Source organism: Aegilops tauschii, chromosome 4 (genome assembly GCF_002575655.3).
Source record: "Aegilops tauschii subsp. strangulata cultivar AL8/78 chromosome 4, Aet v6.0, whole genome shotgun sequence".
Lineage (NCBI taxonomy): Eukaryota > Viridiplantae > Streptophyta > Magnoliopsida > Poales > Poaceae > Aegilops > Aegilops tauschii.
The window spans coordinates 302,219,680-302,229,245 of record NC_053038.3 but is presented as its reverse complement, the minus strand read 5'-3'; the positions used below and the strand labels follow the sequence as shown (position 1 = coordinate 302,229,245).

Below are 9,566 nucleotides of genomic sequence, written 5' to 3'. Positions count from 1 at the left end.
CCAACGGGGGACCCCCCTCCCCCCCCCCCCCCGTTGGTGGCTGCCCTCTCCTCCTCCTCCAACATATATACACTAGGAGTTTTTGCTCTATTGTATATACAAGTTTTGGAGCCTCTTCTAGTTCTAATTCTAGTTGGTCCTGGTTAACTAATTAGAGCTAGGGTAATCCTCTTGTCCTCATAATTAGAAGCCAGTGTGGTTCTAATCTCCTCGCTCTAATTCTCCAGCAACGAATAGCTCTGGACGAGAAGCACTGCCGAAACGTGAAGGCTGCAGGCTTGCAACCAAGTAGAGAGGTCATGCTTTCAGTCTTCAGTTCAAGCGATCGTTTGTGGATGGTTCAAGGGACTCCAAGTACAATCTACACTGACACGTTCTTCTTCCGCTGCAACTCGGTGACGGTAACGATCGTGATCCCAACCCATTATGCATCTTCATATTGATCTTGGGTGATCGTAGGCACGAATTTTTTTCTACTACGTTGCCAACAGCAATATGATGTGCCCTATTGGATAAGGAGAATTTTCTTGCCTGGAATCGACGCTTGGCACATCTCAGATCCTAGTAGCAGTAACACTGGCAAAGAGCAAATGATGCATTTTACTACCACAACAAAGATCGAACATGCTCATGATATGCAATACATAACATGGCATGGATGCTGTATGAAATGCCTAGTGCATTCTAGCAACATATTAAGTGGAGTTGATTGCAATTATGTTCATTTCTAATAACTCCATATTTTAATTAGGTTTTAATCTTGTAGCTAAACAACAATTTAAATGCTAATAACATGGCATATGATGGTGATGAAAATAAACTAAGGTAAGTCTAAACATTTTAAATGGGTGGAAATGAATTATAAACTAGACAATAGCCCACACGTTGTCTTGAAATTAGATATATAGTTTCTAAATAGTGTGTAAAATACTAATTCAGTCCTTCAGTTTAAACTATGTGAGAAATTTTTGCATATGCAGAAAAAATCTTAACATGAAAAGTTGTTCTTATCACAATTTAATGCAATTTCATTTAAAACCCATTCAGAGCACTGATGAATGATGCATATATAGACGATTCTCATGCATACATCGAAAGGATGCTAGTGGATCAAGCTAGTAAATCTAATAGCCAGAACAATTTTGATGACGTGGAAGCACACATGTTGAAATAATTAGAAATAGTGGGGATCACTCTCTTAGGATAACATTTCTATAATACTACTCCCTCCATTTCTAAACACAAGTCCTTCAGATATTTCAACGTGGGCTACATACGGATGGACATAGACATATTTTAGAATGTAGATTCAATCATTTTGCGTTGTATGTAGTCCATTTAGAATCTCTAAAAGAAAGGCATTAGTTTTAGATATTTGTTGAAAGTGGAAAAGTACATGGTAAAAGAAAGACATTAATTATGGCTTAACCCTAAACATAATTTTAGAAGTGATTAGCATGCATGATAATGGCATAGATTCTACACATTTTGCTAATCGATTTGGATACATCATTTATATTTACTGGAGTTATAGTTATTTAGTGATGATTTATTCAAATTAAATAGTGCATCAACAAAATTTAATTAAATGCACGAATTGTAAATTGTTCAATATGAAAAGAAATGATGGATTTGAAATCTACATAACTTTTTGATCAGAATGGACATATCATTTGTATAACTATGAATTGAAATGAATTTTCTATGGATTTTGTTAGATACTATTTTCTGGATTTTATTGACATATATTAAATTGCCAAGATACTTTCTCGATATAAGCTGAGCAGGAATGCAGCGGAAAAATCAAGTGCAAGTTGTTGAAGATTACAGCGGTCATGGGAGTCCTTGCCTATTGATGCCTAATCAATGCCATGACTATGTTTGCATTAGGGAAAATCTCATCCTCGATTGTGTGAGAGGAATCTGAAAAGTTATGATCGAGATCTATGGACTGGAGTACTTGAGGGCTCCCAGTGATGGAGATACCGGAAGGCTCCTGGCAAAAAGTGAAGATAGCGGCTGGCCAACGATGCTTGGATCCGTTGACAGTATGCATTGGACATGAAGAATTGTCCTATTGCATGGCAAGGTCAGTATAGAGGGCATTGTCATGATCTAACCATCATTATTGAGGTAGTTGCATCACATGATCTGTGAATTTGGTACTCATACTTCGTGATGCCTAACTCTCACAATAATCAATGTCCTCCAACGATCTCGTCTGTTTGCTAGGTATCTTGGCGGTGACACTCCACCTTGCAACTATGTTGTCATTGGCCATGAGTACACCATGGGGTACTACCTTGCCAATGGTATCTATCCTCCAGGGCCACATTTGTGAAGACAATCAAGCATTCTCAAGGATGATTTGAGAGAGGTTTTTGTGCTCTTCAAAAACACTTTCGGCATATAATGATAAACACGTGTGATCTTGCACAACATGATCATCAAAATGAGGTGGAGGGCCCGAAGGGCTTGCGGCTACAATGGTGTCCGGGTGGAGCCGAAACGCCACCCTAGTAGGATCCAAGCATACAAAGGAACAAGAACTAACAAGCTCACGACCAACTTGAAGATCTTAGTGAGCACCACTCGCAACTTCATATAAGTTTTATCATGTTTATTTGGATTCTTAGTTCATTTGGACAATATGTTGTTACTATTTGAATTTGAATGGTTAATTTTTTTAAACATAAAGTCGGTATCCATTTGAATCGTGTGTACTTGAATTTGCTAGTTCTGAATTAATAAGTTGTGACAAGTTTGAAAACATGTGGATGAATTGGCAAAAAAGGATTATGCTTTGGGGGATATTCTAGATGAAGAAAAGTTCACTCCCCTAAAAGATGAGATTTTTAGAGGAGGGGAGGGGTCAAACTTTTGAGTGTCTACTACAGATGCTCTAAGAGGCAAAAGCAATATTAGCCATTGGATCATTTGAAACTTTCATATGGAGGTATGGTCCATATGAAAGTGAGAGTGTATTCCGTTTTCTACTACTACATCCCATCAAACATTAAGGTATATTGTATTTTGTATAGAAAAAGTCAAATATTTGCACTTTGATCAAGACTATAGAAAAAAAAACTACATCTACAATACCAAATAAACACATATGGACTGAAATGTGTGCATAAACAAACTAAAACATATCTATATACAGTCGATTTAGAAAAAGTTAAAACATACTACCTCCGTCCCATAATATAAAAGCCTCTTATATTATGGGACGGATGGAGTATTATGTATATGAACGGAGGAGGTACATTTGTGATAGGAGGCCAATTAACCTGCAAGTGAATCATCATGTTTGTTTCATGCGCTTAACTAAATCCAGGCCATCATAGCACTCAGCAAGTAGTAGACGGCTTTTATCATGTGGCGATTAGTTGACAGAAGAACTACGAGATCACCCCTTTCATTCTGGGGTGACGGAGGGATCGTACCATTCGAGCCTTTTTTTCATGCTTTTCCCGGCGGTCTCGAGAAAGCAGCAATCAATAGGACTTTCCTAATCCTCCCTTCCTTTCACGAAGAACGTGAAATTCCTTTTTCTTAAATGGGAGCAGAGCAGGTTTGAAAAGGGATCTTAGAGTGTCTAGGGTTGGGCCAGGAGGGTCTCTTAACGCCTTCCTTTTTCTGCCCATCGGAATTATTTCCTAAGGACTTGCCATGATAAGAGGGAGAAGGGGGAAGAAGCACACTTGAAGAGCGCAGTACAATAGCGAGTTGTATGCTGCGTTCGGGAAGGATGAATTGCTCCTGAAAAGGAGTCTATTGCCTTGTTTATTTATTTTTTCTGGCGAATGAGTTTATGCCTGATTCGTTGTGCTTTTTTCTCTCAACAAAATAAATTGGTTTCTTTTTTTATGGAAAAAATAAATTGGTTTCGAGCTTGGTTTTACGGTGATAGTTTCGAAGTAATATTTGTTGGGAACGTTCTTTCAGTGCTGTCCACTCAGGGTTGCTCCACTTGTACCGTACAAAACGATGATGCGAACTGACGAGCTGATGGGTTAGCTGAAAGTTAGTGATGTCTGAGCAAGCCTCAGGCTGGCGATCACGTCTAAACTGAAATCGAAAGCTTGAACAAGGAAAGTTAATCAACTACTGCTAAGCAATCAGATAAGGACTAAGTGTGACTCCATTGTGGATCCAACTAGAAAGCATGCTCCCCACACACTACTCCTGAACAAATAATGCACACATGAATCAATAATGTTACATACCAACTTTTTGTTTCCTAAATAGAGCATCTATTTGCTCAAGACGTTTATTTTCCAGAAGAGAGACAGCTGAAATAATGAGTGTATATAAATTGATTAAGGAGAAAGTTACATGATTTGTTCGTAAAAATACAGGTATCATCTGCTGATAAACGACAAATCACGGCAATCCGACACCGATACATGGCAGCTCAACCTAAGCCTACCTCTCTATAAGCCCTTAATGAAGCATATAATGCAAAGTTCTCTCTGTGTGTGTGTGATGAAGCTACTTAGCATTAGAAGGGAGAACGCGTGCACCAAATATGGTGCAACTTTATCAAGGTAGGCCAGATTAAATAAATACGGGCCGAAACTAATCTGCGCAGTTGTCCAAACTTTCTTCAGATAATGTATAGCACTATCTATCATGCATAGAACTCGAAACAGCATATGAACCTGAGGCACATACATGATACTACTACATGATTTGTTGTTAATTCATTTGCCCATGCCACTGGTTGTTTTTAATGCCTCGTCGCAATTAACACTACTTGATTGATTGAGATCGCTAAGGTTTGTTCCCTAATCAATGTCACACCACGTATATGTCTGAATCCAATCCATGGATTTGTTTAAGAGAAATGCTGCCGTGTGTCTGACTACTTACCCAACTGCTTTCATTTCAGCTACTTTGGTTAATCCTCTAAAAAACTATACTTTCGTTAATATATACAGACAGCGGAGATTCTGAACAGCAGGAGGCACATCCATATCCTCCTAAGTAGAAGGCAGGAGAAGCACTCAATCGACACACATGGAACACGGGTTCAGTTCAAGCCATGGTTCGTTTTGTAATTACTTTTTTCGATAAAGGGCGATTTTATTAACTCAAAATGTAGCATCAAGTGGATACAAAGCATTATGAGTAACACCCGGGCTCTGCATAACTAGGATGCACACAGCCGAACACCAAAAGTCTAACAACCAGAAGAAAACAAAAACCGACAAATCAGCAATAGTAGTGTTTTGTAATTACTACTCCCTCTGTTTCTCAAATATAACTGCCTCTTTGATTCATAGGATTGCAAAAACACAGGAATGGTAAAAACGTAGGATTGGAATAGCATGTCCATTGAATCCCTATAGAATTTGAGTTTGTTTGATTGTGTCACGGGAAAAACAAAGGATTTCTTTCAAAAGGTTGGAGTAGATGTTAGAATTCTTGTGAAATGCAGTATAAATGAATCCTTAGGAAAAAAAATCCTACGGGATTCAATCCTACGAATCAAACGATCAACATAGAAAAAATTTCTAAGGATTATAATCCTTCAAAGATCCTATAAAAATCCTTTAAATCAAAGAGACCCTAAATATTTTACTCCCTCCGCTCCTAAATTTATGAACGGGTACATACGGATTTTAGTGTATTTGTTCACTCGTTTCAGTCCGTATGTACTTCATGTTAAAATATCAAAAACACCGTATATTCATGAACGGAGAGAGTACGTTTGTATGAGTAGACGTGATTTTTTTTTTTTAGGAGACGTGATTTGTGAAGCGCAGTAAACTAGCGCGCTGGTGGCCGGGCTTCGATGGTCTCTTCCGACGCCGGATTTGAACACGCCTAGCAGTACGTAGCAGTTAAAAGCATGTCCAAATCAAATCAATCAAACAAACAGCAGTAACAATGTTGTTTTAGGATGCATCGAAGCGAAGAGGCAGATACAACAAACGCCATCGCTTGTATCCCTCGCTTCTGTTTTTGTTCTTCTTTCGTCTTTGCAACGGCACGTCTAGGTTCAATGAACCAGGCAGAATTCCGAGGCACTCACCACTCACACTCAGGTAGCACTAGTAGGTACAGTGAAGTTACGTTGGCTAAAACTAGACCACGACGTCTCGTACCGTTCATGCCTGTGAGCCCAACAACGCTGATCGCAAAAGGGAAACTGTCCAGATTCATGGGAACAGCAAGCTGCTAACCGTAGCCCCTTCTCTTCCCGGTGATGCGAAATACTAATAACCCAATCCCTGCAAACCAGCATCCATTTCGAGCACTCGCGTGTGAGATTGCCAAATAAACGCTCAAAAAGATTCATAGCTAATTAGCTGCCGGTAACTGCGCTCCTGTATTTTGGCAATAGAGTCGCAGATTGATTGATAGTATTTCATTCCCAAGAGAGTAGCTTTTGCAGGTTATAAACCCCTCCCTCCACACCCCGACTCTCTCGTCAACCCTTCCTCCTCTCCTACACTCGACTCGACTCAAGGGAAGTGAATCACATCGGGTGATCACAACATATTCCATTCAGGTGGGCCGTAGAGATGCTGGGGGCTAGGAGATCGTTCTCTAGGCTCGCCGCGGCGGTTAGGACGCCGGTGGAGGTGCCGAGAATGCCGGCGTTCGACCACGTGCCGCTGCCCTACGACGGGCCGAGCGCCGTCGAGATCGCCAGGAAGCGCGCCGAGTACCTCAGCCCCTCCCTGTTCCATTTCTACTCCAAGCCCGTCAGTGTTCTTTCTCGATCCATCTCTCTGTTGAAACCATCTAACAAAGTACGAGTACGTAAAGTAAAATTCTTTTGCAAAACAATTAATGGCCCTTTGCAGCTCAACATTGTGGAGGGGAAGAAACAGTACCTGTACGACGAGCACGGGCGGCGCTACCTGGACGCGTTCGCCGGCATCGCCACCGTGTGCTGCGGCCACACCCACCCCGACATCATCGACGCCATCACCGCGCAGGCCAACCGCCTGCAGCACTCCACCGTGCTCTACCTCAACCACGCCATCGCAGACTTCGCCGAGGCGCTGGCCGCCAAGATGCCCGGCGATCTCAAGGCACGCACGCACATACTAATAAATTGAACAAAAATTTTGCATTTTTATTATCGGTTTGTCGCGTATACAAAGTAACGTCACGTTGCGGGGTGCATGATGGATGATAGGTCGTCTTCTTCACCAACTCCGGCACGGAGGCCAACGAGCTGGCCATCATGATGGCGCGGCTGTACACCGGCTCCCACGATATCATATCTCTCCGGAACTCCTACCACGGCAACGCCTCCGGCACCATGGGTGCCACCGCACAGAAGAACTGGAAGTTCAATGTTGTTCAGGTACGTACGTAGTATGATCAGAAGAACAAGAATACAGTAGTGATCCTTGATGCCCGGAACACTGAACCTTTTCTTTGATCGCTTGCTCAAGAGTGGCGTGCACCATGCCGTCAACCCGGACCCCTACAGAGGCGCCTTCGGCTCGGACGGCGAGAAGTACGCGCGGGACGTCAAGGAGATCATCGAGTTCGGCACCACCGGCCACGTCGCCGGCTTCATATCCGAAGCTATCCAGGTACGCGGACTAGTCACTATCAGTCACTAAAACAGAGCAGAGCTTCCTCCCATGTGCGGAGCGGCAGTAGTACTGCAAATGACGTGAGCAGCAGAGTTGAGGTTTTCCCTTTGGCTCGCAGGGTGTTGGTGGGATCGTGGAGGTGGCGCCTGGCTACCTGCCCCTGGCGTACGACGCTGTGAGGAAGGCCGGCGGCCTCTGCATCGCCGACGAGGTCCAGGCGGGCTTCGCGCGCGTCGGTAGCCACTTCTGGGGGTTCGAGACCCATGGCGTGATCCCTGACATTGTCACCATGGCAAAGGTGCACGAAACAACTAGACGCGCGTGCACAGGGCATCGGCAACGGCATCCCTCTAGTTGTCACTTCTTCGTTAGCCCTTTTTCTTTCTTTGCTGACCACTTGTATGCAATTGGCACGCAGGGCATCGGCAACGGCATCCCTCTGGGCGCCGTGGTGACGACGCCGGAGATCGCGCAGGTCCTGACCAGGCGGTCCTACTTCAACACGTTCGGCGGCAACCCGCTGTGCACCGCCGGTGGGCTCGCCGTCCTCAAGGTGCTCGACAGGGAGAGGCTCCAGGAGAACGCCTTCATCGTCGGCGCCTACCTCAAAGACCGCCTCCGCGGCCTCCAGGAGAAGCACCAAAGTTTGTGCTCACCACCCGACATCGTTCGAGACATTAAAAACGGTGGATTGGCTTTAACTCTTTTGCTCTTGCAGTCATCGGCGACGTGAGGGGAACAGGCTTCATGCTTGGCGTGGAGCTTGTGACCGACCGGCAGCTCAAGACCCCGGCCAAAGACGAGATTTGCCAGGCCATGGAGCACATGAAAGGTACTAGTGCATACTCCTTCTGTCCAAAAATACTTGTCGAAGGAATATATATATCTAAACATATTTTAATTCTAGATACATCCATTTTTATGCATTTCTTTAACAAGTATTTTCGAACGGAAGGAGTACTTGGTTTGAAACAGCTCCTTTGCGTCTAACACTGAGCACTCACTTGGTGGTTTGGAGTGCAGATATGGGCGTTTTGGTCGGAAAGGGGGGCTTTTACGGCAACGTGTTCAGAATCACTCCCCCTCTGTGCTTCACCAAGGAAGACGCTGGTAAGTTGTTTCATCCACTTCGATTCATGTGTGTAATACTTCCTCCGTCCAGAAATAAATGACTCAAGTTTGTACTAACTTTGCACTAAACTTAGTATAAAGTTGAGTCATTTATTTTGGGATGAAGGGAGTAGTACATACAGTATTTGTGTATAAGTTTTTTTTTTGCGAATGAGTATTTGTGTACAAGTTGCACATAAAATTGACTGGACCCTTGTTTTTGGTGGTGATGAATGCAGATTTCTTCGTCGATGTGATGGACATAGCGCTGTCAAAGCTCTGAGCTTCCCAACCAGCACTTGCGATGGGGTCCCTGCCCATGTCGAAGCAACTCAACTTCCACCTGAGTTTAACGGAAGTAGCCGCAGTTTACTTCTGTTTACCTTACGTCGTCGTGTAGTGAAGCAGACGAAATTTGGCCTGATGCAACTTGTATAAGACCTTTATTACTTACCATTGAAACTACAGAGATCCCGAACCGATCCACATCAGCGCATACTGAATCGGGTCATCCGCTTTGCTTGCACTTCTGCGTAACTAGGGGTGTAAGTCCAATACAGCGTATTTTCATAATTGAATCAAAAACGGTGATACATGAAAAATCTTACCTTGATTCTCATCTCCTTTATTTGTATGGATAGTATTCGACAGTCATTTTGCTTTCTACCAGTGTGTATTCGTTAAACGAGGGCCTCATGCTACAGCAGATTTCCATTCGAGGACTCAAAACCCAAGAAACAATTGCAATTTTGGCAGTATGTCTCTTTCATTTGGTCTCCCCAGTTCATTTTGAAGGAGATAAAAGGTAAGGAACCAATTCGAGGTCCATTATCATAGTGCAGTCCAGCAAATACTGACGCTCGATTGTGTACCTCAAAAGATTGTTACAAT

The 9,566-nt window shown here is 43.2% G+C and overlaps 1 protein-coding gene across 1 annotated transcript; it reads left to right on the top strand.

Annotated features, from left to right (window-relative positions):
* The first annotated feature begins 6,109 nt into the window (after positions 1–6,109).
* LOC109754438 (alanine--glyoxylate aminotransferase 2 homolog 3, mitochondrial) lies at positions 6,110–9,277 on the top strand. The gene is made up of 9 exons (XM_020313351.4): positions 6,110–6,716; positions 6,819–7,049; positions 7,157–7,327; positions 7,419–7,562; positions 7,684–7,863; positions 7,984–8,209; positions 8,284–8,397; positions 8,589–8,675; positions 8,915–9,277. The coding sequence occupies exons 1-9, from the start codon at positions 6,534–6,536 to the stop codon at positions 8,956–8,958; spliced, it is 1,380 nt and encodes a 459-aa protein (XP_020168940.1). The 5' UTR covers positions 6,110–6,533; the 3' UTR covers positions 8,959–9,277.
* The last annotated feature ends 289 nt before the right edge of the window (positions 9,278–9,566 follow it).

Bases quoted from the DNA above. Each gene is read 5' to 3' on its own strand.
- LOC109754438 (XM_020313351.4), top strand. From the start codon at position 6,534: ATGCTGGGGGCTAGGAGATCGTTCTCTAGGCTCGCCGCGGCGGTTAGG. The intron at 7,328-7,418 runs GTACGTACGTAG...CGCTTGCTCAAG, and splicing joins GGAAGTTCAATGTTGTTCAG to AGTGGCGTGCACCATGCCGT. The intron at 8,210-8,283 runs GTTTGTGCTCAC...TTGCTCTTGCAG, and splicing joins CCTCCAGGAGAAGCACCAAA to TCATCGGCGACGTGAGGGGA.